The 15,357-nt window shown below is 55.4% G+C and overlaps 2 protein-coding genes across 4 annotated transcripts in view; both read left to right on the top strand.

Annotated features, from left to right (window-relative positions):
* The first annotated feature begins 924 nt into the window (after positions 1-924).
* LOC138090658 (left-right determination factor 2-like) lies at positions 925-3,747 on the top strand. 2 transcript variants are annotated; one of them, XM_068986350.1, is made up of 5 exons: positions 925-1,174; positions 2,397-2,427; positions 2,527-2,643; positions 2,842-3,084; positions 3,384-3,747. In XM_068986350.1, the coding sequence occupies exons 1-5, from the start codon at positions 925-927 to the stop codon at positions 3,745-3,747; spliced, it is 1,005 nt and encodes a 334-aa protein (XP_068842451.1). The 2 variants fall into 2 exon arrangements, with proteins under 2 accessions (XP_068842451.1, XP_068842450.1); XM_068986349.1 differs by having other exon boundaries at positions 2,397-2,643.
* Positions 3,748-6,507: 2,760 nt separating this feature from the next.
* TMEM63A (transmembrane protein 63A) overlaps positions 6,508-15,357 on the top strand; it is a 36,165-nt gene continuing 27,315 nt past the window's right edge. The window contains exons 1-4 of one of the 2 annotated variants that reach the window (XM_068985847.1): positions 6,508-6,549; positions 9,822-9,990; positions 11,795-11,994; positions 14,391-14,470. In XM_068985847.1, coding sequence (XP_068841948.1) covers positions 11,809-11,994; positions 14,391-14,470 — 266 coding nt within the window. In that variant the 5' untranslated portion in view covers positions 6,508-6,549; positions 9,822-9,990; positions 11,795-11,808. Of the gene's footprint in view, positions 6,550-9,821; positions 9,991-11,794; positions 11,995-14,390; positions 14,471-15,357 lie in introns of those variants that run through there. The other variant, XM_068985848.1, reaches the window with a different exon arrangement.

The following is a 15,357-nucleotide window of genomic DNA, read 5'->3' as shown; positions in this document are numbered from 1 at the left end:
GGTCACCTGGGTTGAGTCCACTTGGCTGCTTCAGAGGATTGAAGAAGGACTCTGGCTGGAAACAGCTGGAGGTTGTGGAAAGAGCTGTGGGCTAGGAATCAGACTTGACTTCATGCAGGCATCCATCATTAACTGTTGTGAGCCAGGGGTATTGTTGCCTCTCTGAGCCTTGGTTTTCTTAGCTCAAAAATTGGAGGAGGGAACAGGCAGGATGGTTTTTCAACTCCAATCTCTGAATCTGTGAACAGCCAGGGAGGAGAGGATGAGGTTCCTTATTGGACAAAATCCCATTGGTAATAAATTACCTCACGCTCTCTTGTCTAGGAAGGTCACCCCTTCCCCCATAAGCACTGGGAAAAACATTGGGTTTTCCAACTGTGGACAGCCCAGGAGCTCAACAGCCCCCAGTAGTCCTTTGAGCACCAGGCTTAGATGCTCATCCTTGTAGGCAGAATCGGTCCTTAGCCAGAGAACCAAGGTGTTGGTGTGCACACAGAGTAGCTGTAGCAAGAATCAGGACTCTAAGTCCACACCAGGGACTGGAGTTTGCTCTGTGACTGAGGGACAGGGAAGAAAGCACATAGAGATCCTTGCCTCTTCTTCAGGGAACAAGCTTTTTAATTTAACTGGTCCGGCAACCCCGGCCAAGGTAGAGGCACCTGACCACAATAATACCATCTGTTCACAGTCTAGACAGCCCCCTCCTCGGGCTCAGGGACCTGTCTGGATGCTGAGCTCCCAGGAGGTCTGAGGGGTGTGACCTCCCTTCCTCCCGGCCTCTCCCCCCTCCCACCATCCTGGCCCAGCCCAGGGCTGCTATAAAGCTGACCCAGCCTGGCTCTCAGCACACCCCGCTGCTGGGACCCTCCTGGAGCCTCATCCGGGGACACGTCTACTCTGCACCTCCTTCTCCCCAGCAGTGCCATGCGGCCCCTGTGGCTCTGCTGGGCCCTCTGGGCGCTGCCCCTGGCCAGCTCTGGGGCGGCCCTGACTGAGGAGCGGATCCTGGACAGCCTGCTGCAGCAGCTGCACCTCAGCGAGGTCCCCATCGTGGACAAGGCTGCCGTGGAGGGGCTGGTCATCCCCGCCCACGTGAGGGCCCAATACGTGGCCCTGCTGCAGCGTGGCCACGGGGCGCGCTCCCGGGGGAAGAGGTTCAGCCAGAACTTCCGAGGTGAGGCCCGCCCTCCTGCTGCAGCCTGGTCCTCGTGGTGGTGGTGGTAGCTGTCTGGGGTGCAGGGTCCACAGGGTGGTGAGGGGGACCGTGGCCTGTGAGGACGGTGGGCCTGGGATTCTGGTCTCTGTCTGCACGGAGGACCCCGCCTCTCAGGGCCAGGAAGAGCTGGGCCGGCTGGACTGGGTGACAAAGCCAAGGCAAGAACAGGGAATCATGGGGCAGGAAGCAAAGTAGAAAGAAAAAAGTTAGAGAAGAGAAGACAGATGGTCAAGGTGCCTTTGTGCTAGGGGACAAAGAGGCTGGCCTCTGCAGAGTGTTGCCTTAGAGAGAATGGACCTCTGCATTCAGTTTTCAGCTCTGGTATTTGTTTTTGGACAAGTCTCCCAACAACTCTTGTGTTTCTTGAAATGAAATGAAATTAGCTTTGACTACTTCCCAGAGTTGTGGGTATTCTCATGAGATGGAAGGTACCAGGTCTGAGTCCTATGGCAGCCTCTCACTTCCCCAGGGCTGGGGCTCACCTCCTCGACACCCACAGATAGACCAGGCCAGGCACCTGGGGAGACGAGGCCGGTGCTGGACACCTCAGCAGGGTGACTGCTGGCAGCCATGGGGCTGGCTGATCAGGTGATCGCACTGCCAACCTGGGTTGCTGGGGACGGATTGCTGGTGCCTCTGAAGAGCGTGTTGTGCCTGACCTCACCATTTCCTCAGGGCTTGGTAATTCCACAAAAATTGCCCCTGTTCCTTTTCACTGGCAAGAGTCCCTTCACCAGGCAGGGAAATGAAAGTAAATTCAGAGCTCTTTCTCTGCCTCTTAGGAAAAGCGGGTTTCAGCTGGTGACTGTAGGTTTTCACTGGCTGGTCCTCAGCCTTCTACCCTCCATTCCCACTCCTGCCCCTTTGCCTAAAGAAGCCTGCAGGTCTGCAGTCTTCACTCAGGGTCCCAGCCCTTGCTCAGTATCCCAAAGCTGGCCCTCCCCTCACTAGTGGTGAGGGGGGTCACCACTAGTACACAAGCCCCAACCCCAGATGATGGTTTTGGAGAGCCTGCTTGGGGAGTGGAGGTGCTCTGTTTCTGGCTGGCCCATCAGTTTCCCAGCCTCCAAACTCTCCCTGGGGATTCCTGGGGAAACCCTGTTCGTTCGCCCTGAGCCCTGCATCCTCAGAGCTCGCCTTGTGCTCAGAGGGGCCCCGCTGACTCCGCTCCTGTCCCCAGAGGTGGTTGGCAGGTTCCTGGGATCCGAGGCGTCCTCGCATTTGCTGGTGTTTGACATGGAGCAGCGGCTGCCGCCCCGCAGCGAGCTGGTGCAGGCCGTGCTGCGCCTCTTCCAGGAGCCGGTCCCCAGGGCCGCGCTCCGCAGACACGAGCGCCTCTTCCCGCGCAGCGACCGCGCCCGGGTCACCGTCCAGTGGCTGCACGTCCGCGACGACGGCTCCAACCGCACCGCCCTCATCGACTCCAGGTGCGGAGGTCGCGGCTGCGGTGCGGGGCTGGTGGGGAGGGAAGGAGGGCTGGGCCCGGGGCGGGAGGAGGGGCGGCTCGGTCCGGGCGGGGACACGCGGGAGCGGGTGGGAGAGGTGCCGCCCCCGGGGCCACCCCGGGCAGTCCCAGTCCCCACGCCTGAGCGCGGGCCTGTGTCTCCCTCCGTGCGGTGTCGCAGGCTGGTGTCCATCCACGAGAGCGGCTGGAAGGCCCTGGACGTGACCGAGGCGGTGAACTTCTGGCAGCAGCTGCGCAGCCCCCGGCAGCCGCTGCTCCTGCAGGTGTTGGTGCAGCGGGAGCACCTGGGCCCGCTGGCCTCCAGCGCCCACAGGCTGGTCCGCTTCGCCCCCCAGGGGCCGTCGAGAGGCCGGCAGGGGGAGCCCCAGCTGGAGCTGCACACCCTGGACCTCAGGGACTACGGGTAGGTGCTGTGGGTCACTGAGGGTGAACCTGTTTTGAAACGGGCAACTTTACAGGGTGCTGTGGGAATGAATGAATATATAAAATATCTCCTTCCACTCTTGGGAGTAATGTCAGCTCTAATTATTATTTTGGGGGTTATTTCTGGTTATCCATCCTTATGACAAATATCCAACATTTTGAACATGATGAGAGATAGATCATAAATCTTTCCAGGTGTGCCACTAGGTCTCACCCTGGGCCCCATGACCCCTGCCCTCTCAGCTGACCTCTGACTCTGCCTCTCTTTGCTCCCCACAGAGCTCAGGGAAACTGTGATCCTAAGGTACCGGTGACCGAGGGCACCCGCTGCTGCCGCCAGGAGACGTACATTGACCTGCAGGGGATGAAGTGGGCTGAGAACTGGGTCCTGGAGCCCCCAGGCTTCCTGACCTATGAGTGTGTGGGCACCTGCCAGCAGCCCCCAGAGTCCCTGACCTTCAAGTGGCCTTTTCTGGGGCCTCGACAGTGCATCGCCTCGGAGACGACCTCGCTGCCCATGATTGTCAGCATCCAGGAGGGAGGCCGACTCCAGCCCCAGGTGGTCAGCCTGCCCAACATGAGGGTGCAGACGTGCAGCTGTGCCTGGGACGGGGTGCTTGTGCCAAGGAAGCTGGAGCCGTAGGTGTGGGGTATAGTCATCGAAGGACTTGGCTTGTGTGTGTTGAAACTGTTCCAGGCCCCAGAAGAGATTGGGATGACTGAACTGATGATGGCATATGCTCTGCGCTTCTTACTGAGTTCTGATCAGTTAGCTCGCCTTCTGATTTTTGTTTCTCAGGAATAAGACTCCCTGGACACTGGGAGCCCCTGCCCAATCTTCTCTCATCGACATTTTTTCACTGCACTGTATCCTAAGCACTTACCTGTGTAGATTTTGTAACCTAAGAAGAGAAACCCCAATTTGTCATTGTTTCCTTGTCCTCTTATTGGACCTGGGCTGAGCTCTGTGGTATGGCTGGGAGATACAGTTGCTGCTCTGGGCTTAAAAATCTATAATAAATAGAGGTTGTGCATACCTAACTCAAATAATAAGGGTATTCTGCAAGAAACAAATAAAATACATTTTATTCTGTTTTACCCAGAACCCTGCAAATTGTGAGAGAACAGAAAGTTCTATAGGAATTAGGTCAACCAGATTAGAAAACTAAGGAAAAGACTTTAAAAGACTTGTTCAAGGTCTCAGTTAAGTGATACAGGATGCTAGGATTGGAATGCATTGATTCTAATGTGCCTGTCCTCTTAAGATTGAGGCAGAACTTTTTTTTGGTCATTGCTGTTGCTATTTTTACTTCTCTGGGCACAGGGAGTGAGCTTTATTTCAGTTCTAATTGATACAAAATTTTTAAAATCTGTGATCAAAATCATCATCTACAAGAATGAATCACTCCTTTAGATTTGAGGGCAGATAAAGGGAGCAAATGATAAAATGCTGATGTAAGATTTTAGAATGCCAAGATTACACTGGCTTTAAACTGAGTTTGATACAGGGTTCAGGCCTGGGACATGGTTGTCTTGTATTCCTTGCTTATCTTTACAGCTCAAATTAACTGTAAATTCTACATCCTCTAAATTTCCATTTTCTTCTCTATCAGATAGGAACAATCCTTGACTTCTCTGTACTGCTACTGGAAATTTAAGGAAGTAGTGTTTTTATAAGCACTCCACATGCTGCCTGACACATAGTGGGGCTATGGTTATCTCACCTCACATGTTGATCTGTCTAACCTTCTCTTGATTTTGAAACAACCTACTGAAAGTCAATTTAGAAATACCTTCCCTCTCTGAAATCAAGGATCCTAACTTTTCTTTTCGTCAGTGTCTCCACCAATGTAATCACTGGGGTTAGAACCTTACACTTCCCTGGACCCCACAGCACAGATCAGGGGTGGCTGCATTCATTGAGGAAGGGGAAGAATAAAGACGCAAGGTGGAGGATATGCGGGGAAGAGAGTGGACAGAGTCCGTCTGAGGCGCCAGGGGGAAGCCCAGTGGCCACACGCAGGCACCTGCTGGAAGTCACTTGTGGGTTCCTTGGCCGCTGGAGGGAACCGCAGGAGGAGAGATGGCCAGGCGCTTACGGGTAGGCCAAGGGCTGTGTTGAGCACAGACGTCAAGGGCAAAAACTGGAAATAACTAGTGACTGGGGGTTGGGGAGAAGGAGCAAGCCAGCAAATGGGTCAGAAAAGCACTGCTAGAGCAGAAGACACCCCCGGCAGGCTCCCTCCAGAGATCCCCAGGCTGGCTGGGGAGGGAGATAAGGTGAATACATTTACCACGACAACAAAAGATGAAAGCCCAGAAATGGAAGAGAGGCCAGAGCCCTGCAAAGCTGTGCAGGTACTGAGTGCGGAGCTGTTCAGCATTCACAGATTTTTAGTGCTGGAAGGGACCTGAGAGAAAGCTTTGGTCCAACCGCCTGCGGAAACGGAGGCCTGCGGAGGAGGGCGGACTGCTGCAGCCGGCGGGCTGTGCTCTTCGGTTTCACTGGGGGCGCTGTCCTCATTGAACGCCAACCTGTGTGTTGCCCAGAGCACACTCCAACGCCCTCGGGGAGCTTACAGTCCAACTGCGGGGGCTGCCGCTCATAGGGAACTCTCTGGGACCCAGAGCTCAGCGAGCTGGGCTAGAACGGTGACCCTGGCGGCCCGGTATTGGCAGTATCGGCTTTGGCTCCGGGGCACCGCCGAAAACACTGCGACTTCTATTTGGGGCCAAACGCAGGAACCCCCCGCGGCCCCCTCCCCCGCCGCCGGCCCCAGGGCTTTCACTGTCAGGCTATTCAGAAAGATAGCGGAGCCGTAGTCTTCCGCACTGGGAACCAGGTGACGACGGACTACGTGGAGCCGAGGTGCGGGCTGAGCCCACCCGATTTCCCTACCCCCCCATCCCACTCCGCCCCGATACAGGGGGGCCTAAAAGCTGGTCTAGGAAATTCAGTGCACTACAGAAAAATCAAGAACTTTCGCCCATGCGCTGCCCCCGCCTCCCACGGATGTGACCACCCTGTACTAGGCCCCGGGCGCCCCAAGGTGTCTGTCGGGGGAAGGGGGACGCGTCGGGGGGCCGGGGAGGGGAATCAGCCCTGGCGGCACTCTCCTCGGTCCCAGGACACGAGCTGGCCGGAACGGGGCCTGCAGACTGCAGGGAGGAGCTGAGCGCACTGAGCAGTGGCCCCGCGCCGGGCCTGGACGGAGGATCGCCCAGGGGCGCACGGCGCCGGGGGCGGGAGGCGGCGGCAGAGCTGACACCCACTCGGGCGTAGCTGCAAATTGGGCAAGCCGTGGACGCGGCTCTGCGCATGTGCAGGAGAGCGGGGAGTTTCACTTTATAACTTTTAAGTGGTCAGGACGCAGCCCCGCCCGACCAGGTGGAGCCAGACAACTTCTGGTCTGCCCGGGTCGCTGCGCCGCCGCCGCCGCCGCAGGTAAACGGGAAGGGGCGTTGAGAGGGGGGATGACGCCTTCTTCCTTTCCCCGAGACCCGCAGGACCCGGGGTCTACGCCAGGGTGCCACGTCTAGTGTCTGGTTCCGGGGTGCGGGCCTCTTGCCTCCGCAGCCCCAACTCCGGAGCAGGGGTGACCGAGTGGCTGGGAGGAGGGTGTCTGTCCCCGGGCTGCGCAGACCTCGCGCCTCGCTTCCAGCGCCGCGCCTGATGGCTTTACGCAACTTCCCAATCCAAGGCTCCAACTTTTCGCTTTTAAGGCTAATCCCTTTCTCTTCCCACCCTCTCTCTGGGGATTTGTCAGCTGGAATCGACCTCCCAGCCTAGCCCGGGGATCTCAGCCCAGGGGCTGTTTTTTCTCTATGCGAGGCCGGCCTGGGTAGGGGCTGAGTATCTGAGTCCCCTGCCCATGGGAAGGTAGAAACCACTCTCTGGAGTCCTGAGGAGGGAAGCTAGGGGTTTTGGAGGATAGGGGGAAGAAGAGAGCTCTGCTAAGAAACCAAAACCGTAGAGGTTCCAGTACCTGATAAGCCTGGCTACCTGAGACTCTGGGGTGGCCTCTCTTTCAGCTCAGTCGGTGTTCTGAAAAACAGGAGACCACAGGGGTATACAAAATTACACCCTTAACCCCCTTTGCTTCCTTCTGAGCTGAAGTGTGACGGTATCCAGCCCCTAAAGTGTGGAAGGTTTGAGGTTAAGCCAGTGGATTGTGCTCACCAGTCCAGGCCTAGTGTGTACAAAGGGGCTGTGTGGGGGGGCATCCTGAGGACCTTCTTGGGCCCTGGCTCAAACAGAGTTGTGGACTGTTGCTGGGGATGAGGAAAGACTCCAGGTCATCTCTTATTGGAGAAACAACCCGTATTTCCCCTCTCCTCCATGCTTGCCTTTCTACTTCCCTCCTCTGACCCCTGTCGGAGAGTCCCGAGTCTGCTGCTATCTTGAGGTGGAGTATACAGAAGGAGAGGCTTCTTTCTGCCTTCACACACCTCTTGTCTGGGCTTCCCTGGTAGCTCAGATGGTAAAGAATCCACCTGTAATGCGGGAGACGTGGGTTCGATCCCTGGGTTGGAAGATCCCCTGGAGAAGGGAATGGCTACCCACTCTAGTATTCTGGTCTAGAGACTCCCATGGACAGAGGAGCCTGGGGTCACAAAGAGTCAGACTCAACTAAGCAACTTTCACTTCACTTCACCTCTTATTTGTTTAGTTTATGGGCAAAGATCTCCCTTGGGTGTTCATTGTACTCTAATGGGAAAAATGTCGGATGGGGTTTTGCTATCGTGTTTCCCATTGTCTGGAGAGGTGACTTAAAAGCAGATTTGGAGTGCCCATGAGGGTTCAATGCTTTATGGGCATTGCCTCCCACTCTCACCCTGCAGGAAGCACATCATTGTCTCCATTTCACGGAGGAGGAAGCCAAGGCATGGAGTGGTGAAGCCACGTGGTGCTGGGAGCCTCACTTCAGAGTCTGCTCAGGGCTTCAGGCCACTGCAGTGGGACTCTGGGCCATTTCCCTAGTCCCCCACTGCTGGTGTCTGGGAGGTGAATGGTTGTCCAGGTTCCTGGACCCTGTTTGGTGGGGCTTTAAGGAGAAGTTTGCAACCTGCCGTCTAGAACATCAGAGTCTTCTCTTATGGCAGAGGGCCTGGAACTGTTTGTCGTCCTGCCATCGCAGTAACAAAGTCAGAAGATTTGGTGATGATAAAAATACCCTGAATTTGCAAGAGCTGATGATGCTCACACATTCTGCTCCTGTTTGTGGCAGGGAGGAACAGAGATCTTCTGGTGTGCTACAGCGGCCAGCAGCTGCCAGCTTGGATGGGCAGGGGGTTAGCATGGGTGGCTGACTTCTTTAGCAGTTTGTGGAATGGCCATCACATTGAGCCCTCTGTCCCCTCGCCACAACCAGACTCTGGGGTGTACGTGGGTTGAACTTTGAGTTGAGTCCTGAGTCACCTGCTGCTCACCTGACCCCAGGGCCTCAGCAGTATATCTTGGCTTTCCTGAATGAGATGATGAGCAGAGAGCTCCCTAGAGAAGGGATGGATAAGACCAGGCATCCATAATGTGTATCTGACAAATATGGGATGACTGAACATGACCAGGCAGGGCACCCATGGCCGCAGGGCCTCATTGCTGGTTTGGCCCCTGCCCAGCGCTATCAGTCTTTCAGCCACTAAGCCAGCTCTCTCCCAGTCGCCACCAGCTGAGTCTCCTTTTCTCCCCCTCCTGCTCCTCCTGGAGCCTGGAGGGGCCACCCTGTGGTCAATATGTTGCCAGCTGCCCTCTCAACATGCCCTCTGGGAAGGATGAGGATGCAGGGGGCTGGCCCTGGAGGGACTGTGATGGTTCCGCAGTCTTGCAGACTTGTAACAGGTGGAGACAGACCTCAACTAAGCAGAAAGGTCTGAGAGACACTGCGGCCCCCCAAAGCCATGCCCACACCTGGAAGGCGCAGAGGGACAGGCCACCTCTAAAGAGTCCTGAGGTTTCATCCCAGGCTGGCTGGCTGACCTCACCAAGTCCTTCTTATCAAACCTTGTTAAACCACCCGGGGGAGCCTGTTTGACTTAGTGGCGTGACTGGGGTGGAAAAGATGGGGAGGAGCCTAGGTCCCTGCCTCCCATTAGGCCTCTGCTCTCTCAAAGCTCCACACAAAGCAGAATTGGTGAGGCGCCCCCCACCACACCCCCCACCGCAGCAGCGCCTCTTGCCCTTAATAGTGCTCCCTCTGTGACCATTTTATGGGGATATTTTTTTCCCCCACTTCACTATTCAGGGCTTCCTTGTTGGTTCTGTTGCATTCTTTTTTTTTTCTGATTCTAGTCTTTGGGGGACCTGGAGAAGCTTCCCAGCTACCTTGGGGCCTGTGTGGGGTCCTGGACTCCGTCTCCCCAGAGCCCACAGCTCCCAGTGCTTCTGTGGGAGGAGTCCCAGTGCCCGGGGCTCACCAGGGCCTTGAGCCCTCGGACAAGAGAGGCTGGAGCTTCAGGTGATGTTGGGGAGGAGAGAGGAGAGGACCAGGGTGCACAGAGGAGGGTGGCCCCTTCATAGCACTAGGTGCTTGGAGAGAGAGCCAGGACAGGAGGGAGCCCGTTGGGAAGAACCATAGACTCTGGACGAGTGTTTGAGTTCCGAGACACCGGGCAAGTGTGAGTGCAGGGGAAGTGTGCTGAAGGGTTTCACGCCAGAGCACCCGGCCTGGGAAAAGGACAGCTCCCACGTGACTCTGGTTGTCTCCTGTGTTCCTTCAGGGAAGTCTGCAAAGGCTGGTGCCCCATGACCTCCATCAGGAAAGCCCAGCAGGAAATGAGCAGCGGACCTGAGGCAGCTTGGGAGGCGGCCAGGGCCACTGCTGCCTTTGCCAGCACCAACTGAGGCCCTCTCCAGGGGACACATCCACACTTCCTTCCCCAGCATCTGGTAAGCGTGGGACAGGAAGGAGGGGCAGGCCTTTGCCAGCCAGCGTCAGGCTGGGTGTTGCATTGGGGCGGTGCCACTGGGTGGGGTTTAAAGGAGAGAAACTAAGACCATCTGTTTCCCAGAGGCAGCTTTTGTGACTCTGCGCAGGGCCAGCAACTCCGTGGCTCTGCCATCACACCCTCCAGCCACTGCCAAGTCTCTAATAGGGATGACAGAATGACTTGGCCTCTCAGGGAGTCCTCCCACGCCCCCGGACCTACTGCCTCCCCCATGCCTCCTGCACCTCCTGTCCTGTGTGCATGAGATTGTCCCAAAAGAGCCGTCCCAGCGGCCAGAATTGGAAATCACTGGCTCCCCAACACACACCCAGACTGTATTACTGCATAGTACAAATATCTGTCTGTTCTTTGTACCCTTTCTTGCCTCCCAGATTTTTGCCCCTCTAACAGGTAGGAAGACCAGACTTAGCCAAAGTCCCCTGGGAATCTAGTCTAACTAGATTTAAGGAGATAGGACCTTGAGAGGAAGGGATGCTGAGCATTTTTCCAGGCTCCTCAGCTGCAGACAGTGTGAAAGCAGGCCGGAACCTGGGCACTAACACTGGGGCCTTAGGAGTTTGGAGATTTCCATTAGTTTCACCTGCGGTTACCAGGCGTCTCTGAAAGGAAAGGTCAACAACTAGCCTGGAGCAATATTTGCTTTGGAAATGCTGGACCTTCCAGAAAGGCCAGGAGTGTAAGAATGAGAGGGCAGAGCCTGGGGAGTGCTCCAGTGATGCACAGTGGGTGACTCAGGGGTCCCTGAAGAGGCTTAGGGCCTGTCCTCCTCCCCCTTTGCCTTCTCTGTCTCCTCCTCTCTGCTGCTCTTTCCCTGGCTTTTTTTTTTTTTTTTCAAATCTTTCTCTCTTTTAAAAACATATTTATTTGGCTGCATTGGGTCTTAGTTGCATCATGTGGGATCTTCATCACGGCACAGGGATTCTCTGGGTGTGGTGCACGGGCTCCAGGGCATGTGGGATCTTAGTTTCCTGACCAGGGATGGAGCTCACATCCCCTGCATTGTAAGGTGGATTCTTATCTACTGGGCCACCAGGGAAGTCTCCTCTGCTTTTTAATCTCTCACCAAACAGGTGTGGGTAGTCAGCTGCAGAGGGAATGTGGCAGAGCAGAAAGAGAACTGGCATCTGAGACCCAGGAGGCTGGGTCTGAGACTCGACTCTACCCTGACCAGCTCTTTAATCTTAATGGAACTCTTAAGGCCCTGAGCCTCAGTTTCCAAGTGTATGGTGTGGGCCTATCTCTGAGTTCCCAGCCTGACATCTCCTGAGCTCTTGTCCATGGCTCAGACGATCAGCAGTTGTTGCATTTGGACACTCTCCCTCCTCTGTTGATTCCTCTGCCCCATCCTGTCCCCTGCCTGCACTCCAGGGCTCCCAGGACCACTCCCGCCCCTCACCCCACAGGAATGACTTCCTGACAGTCATCCCTGAGGCTGGAGGAACTTGGCACCCTTTAGGCAGGCTCCTGTCCTTCCCTTTCCTCCTGTTCATCCCTGCCCCTGGGGAGGCAGCCAGCTGTGTCTTAGATGAGCCATCTGCCCCGTCCATCTGACCCTTGGGCTACATCTACAATGGAGCTATTCTCTGTAGACTCTGCCGGGCACTCAGGGCTTGTGTCTGCCTCTACCGGATCCCTGTGCCCCGGCAGCCCCTGGTGGAGACACCCGCCCTTGGCTCTGCCAGCGCTGGCTGCAGAAACCACGGGAGAGTTGGTGCCCTGACTCTCTTTTGGGTCTCCTTCTCCAGGGAGGACCAGCGTGATGACCGACTCCCCTTTCCTGGAGCTGTGGCAGTCCAGAACAGTGGCCATCCGTGAGCGGCTGGGCATCGGGGACCAGCCCAATGATTCCTACTGCTACAACTCGGCCAAAAACAGCACCGTGCTCCAGGGGGTCACCTTCGGGGGCATCCCCACTGTCCTGTTCATAGATGTCAGCTGCTTCCTGGTGAGACCCCTGGGGATCACATCAGTTATTTGTTTAGCACTAACCCCCTCCCCCGCCACAGGGTTTTCTGGGAAACTCAGATGAGGAGCCAGACATCCCTGGGTTTAAGTCCCAGTTCTGCTTCCTGGCTGTCCCCTTGGGCATATTACATAGCTTACTGGGGTCTCAGGTTTCTGCTCTGTGAAAGGGAGGTAATAATTCTTATCTCGGAGATTCTTGGAGAAGGTTAAATAAGGCAAAGCATGTAAAGAATGTACATTCCTGCTCTTTTGTTTATTATCATTGTTACCAAGTTGTCAGCCCGTCATGTGTCTAAGGCCCTTAGGAAGGGTCAGTCTGCTGGGATGAGAGATGTGACTGGAGAGTGTGGATGAGAATTAGAGAAGCTGCGATTCCCAGTTTATAGATGTCACCCTTGTTCTCTGCTGGGGTCCTTGGGCCTTTAGAGAATCAGATGTGGAGAAAAGGAGAGAATTGGGGGAGGGAGAGTACACCCTATTAGCACCACTCCTCACAGTGGGCTTTTGTTAATTCAGACCTCCTTGTTCCCAAAGACCACCCCCACCACCACCCAATTTGAAATATGCCATCTTCTCCCCTAGACTGGCTCAGACTTGCTAGGTGTGATTTACTGGGGTGCTAGGGCACCTTCTTTTCAAAAGTGTCCATGAGATGGTTGGTCTCTCTTGTCACCTTCTCCTCACATGTAATGGAGACCATCTGGGTAACCAAGGTAAGAAGGGGTGGAGGGAATGGACCCCTTGGACTGCTTTGGACCAGAGGCTAGGCTTGGGTGGGAACCTGGGAGAGGGGAGTTAGGGTAGCCTAAAGTGCATGCTAAGTCACTTGAGGGCCCTGTGCCCTAAAGGAGGCGGCTATCCAACCCAAGTTTACTTGCAGGAAAAATGTTCATAGGAAGAGAGGAAGGGGGTTTTTACTCCTCTTTCCATTTTCCTCCCTAGGATTAAGGTCTAAATTGTTGCATTAGAGTTTTGCTACATTGTTGATCTTCTATTGGCAGATATGGAAACCTGTGTGCTACTCACGTTGCTTTTACCATAAAGGGCTCTTAAGTGTCAAGTAACCTACCTCTTGGGGCCAAAACCCATTCATAGGTTGAGAACAGTCCTCTCTACCAGGCGTGGTTAGGTGGGGGGAGTAGGCGGGAGTGTGGTGATGGATTTCAGGGTTGGTGGGGTTAATGGAGGAGGGTCCTTCTGGAGCTGTTATCCAGCGTTTTCAGGGAGGGGAGAGTCTGGGCCAAGGAGAGAAGTCAGGAAACACAGGCTGGGGTGGGTCTGTCTTGAACAGGGTTTGATGAGAAGAGAGAGTCACTCTCTGTTGGAGTGTGCTGGTGGGGTACATTTTTATTGCAGGAAGATTTGGGGATTGGAGCCAGAGGAGCCTGAAAGACATCCAGGCATGGGAAACATCTACCCCACTTGAGCCAAGGCAGCAGCCAGGGCAGAGGGCTGGCACTCATTGAGCGGCTTTCATATTTTTCTGATGACAAGACTCACCTGCCCTTGAAACTATATCACCAACTTCCACCTTCACCTTGAGAAAATTCAGCTGGAACTTAGCTACTCTGGAGTCCAAAACCCACATTTAAAAACCACAGTCCCTGACCAGGGCACTTGGGGATATGCTGATTAAAATGTGTCTTTCTACCTCCCTGGATTTTGAAGGGGGGGAGCCTATCCAGGGTGGGGAGAGAGGCAGGAGTAGGGCAGAGGACCTGCAAAGGAAGGGAGGAGAGAGTCTAGAATCCATGGGTTTTTAGAGCGTAAATGGGGTTAGACTTGAGTCCAACCCCTTCCATTGCCATTGGGCATGCAGGGCTGTGGATGGCCCTGGCTTGTGGAAGCCAAGCCAGCTAGCACTGGGCCTTTGGTGGGCGTTGCCTCCACATGCTCTGTGCCAGGCGTCCCCAGGACTTGCCTCCTGGAGAACCAAACTCAAGGTAGAGATCTGACCACTTCTCGCTCAGCCTGCTATCATGGTTCTGTGATTAAAAATGCAACCTGATGTGAGGGCGGGAGCTAGTCCCAGGGGTGCTGATAGGGGCTTCAAACTCAGGGGCCCTTGCAGGCAGACCAGGGCTGAGGAAGGTTGTGGCTGCCAGTGCTGCCTTGAGAGGAAAGGATAGGCCCTGGGAGCTTGGCCGGGAGGCCACCAGGGCAAGCTCAGTGTCAGCACTGACGGGGATGGGGGCTGGTGAAGGGGGTGGGCACAATGTTGAGCTCTGGAGCTGTGTGGCCTCGGGCAGCTCAGCACCTTCTCTGGTCCTCTAGCCCTCTTGAGTCTAGGCAGGTGGCCTTTGCCCTGAAGACAGTGGTCTCTTCTAATTAGAAGCCATCCAGTAAGATTTTACTTGGTTTCTTTTCTACTTTTAGTTTTTAATAGTGGTATTTTCCATCATAAGAAGAAAATTCTGGGATTATGGCCGCATTGCCCTGGTGTCAGAAGGAAACAGGTAAAAAGACTCATTATTTCAAGTGTGTATATGTGTAGGTGGGGGGATGGGGAGAGAGAGCACGAGAGGCTGGGAGGGGCTTGTGAAGCCCACCAGGCATACCCCACATGTGATGCCCATGTTAGATGGTGCTCATTAGTATGTCTGCCAGGCCTGTACCAGAAGCTGTTGTCTCTGCTCTTTACCGCAGACCCACGAGGTTGGCCTCGGTACCTTCTTTGTGGTGGTGAGAAAACCAGGGCCCACACGCTCAGTTCTCCCTTGGGGCTTGGAGCTGGCCGTGGCCATGAACCTTCCGCTTCGGACTACAGAAGGAATCTAGTTGCTTCAGATAATTCAGGCTTTCATCATCGAAGAAGGATGCCTGCTTTCTTCCTTGCCTTGAGCATTTCCAAGTGCATCTTCTTTGAGATTAATTAATTCGGGGCTGGGGACAAAGAGAGCCGGGTTGGGAAGGGCAGCAGGGCTGCAGGCGAGCTGCTCCCGTCCCTGGGGCAGGGTCCACCCGTGGCCTGAATCCACCAGCTTCAGAGGGCCTGGGTCAGAGCACAGACTGCCATGGCCGGGACTCAGGGCCTTCCACCTCCGCCTTGGGCTCTGCTGGCTCTCTGCGCATGTCACCTCAGCGGGGAGAAAGAGTTCTAGGTCTGCACAACTGGAATTTCCAGCTCCAGCTGCTCCCCCTCACCCCAGGATTTTGTGTCAGATGCCGAAATAGGAAGTGAGTGGGGAAACAAGGACAGGCCCAGGCTCCCTGTCCTCAGCTCCCCAGGCAGGCCCCCACTCTTGCTCCACAGGTGGCTCCTGTGTTGAAATGTGGTCTGTGCAGGAGGGTCGATGGGGGTTGTCTATCGATGCACCTTCTTTCCCCACAGTCTCCACTCTGG

This window comes from Capricornis sumatraensis, chromosome 14 (assembly GCF_032405125.1).
Source record: "Capricornis sumatraensis isolate serow.1 chromosome 14, serow.2, whole genome shotgun sequence".
Lineage (NCBI taxonomy): Eukaryota > Metazoa > Chordata > Mammalia > Artiodactyla > Bovidae > Capricornis > Capricornis sumatraensis.
Note: the sequence above shows the minus strand (reverse complement) of the source record. Positions and strands in the feature narration are given on the sequence as shown.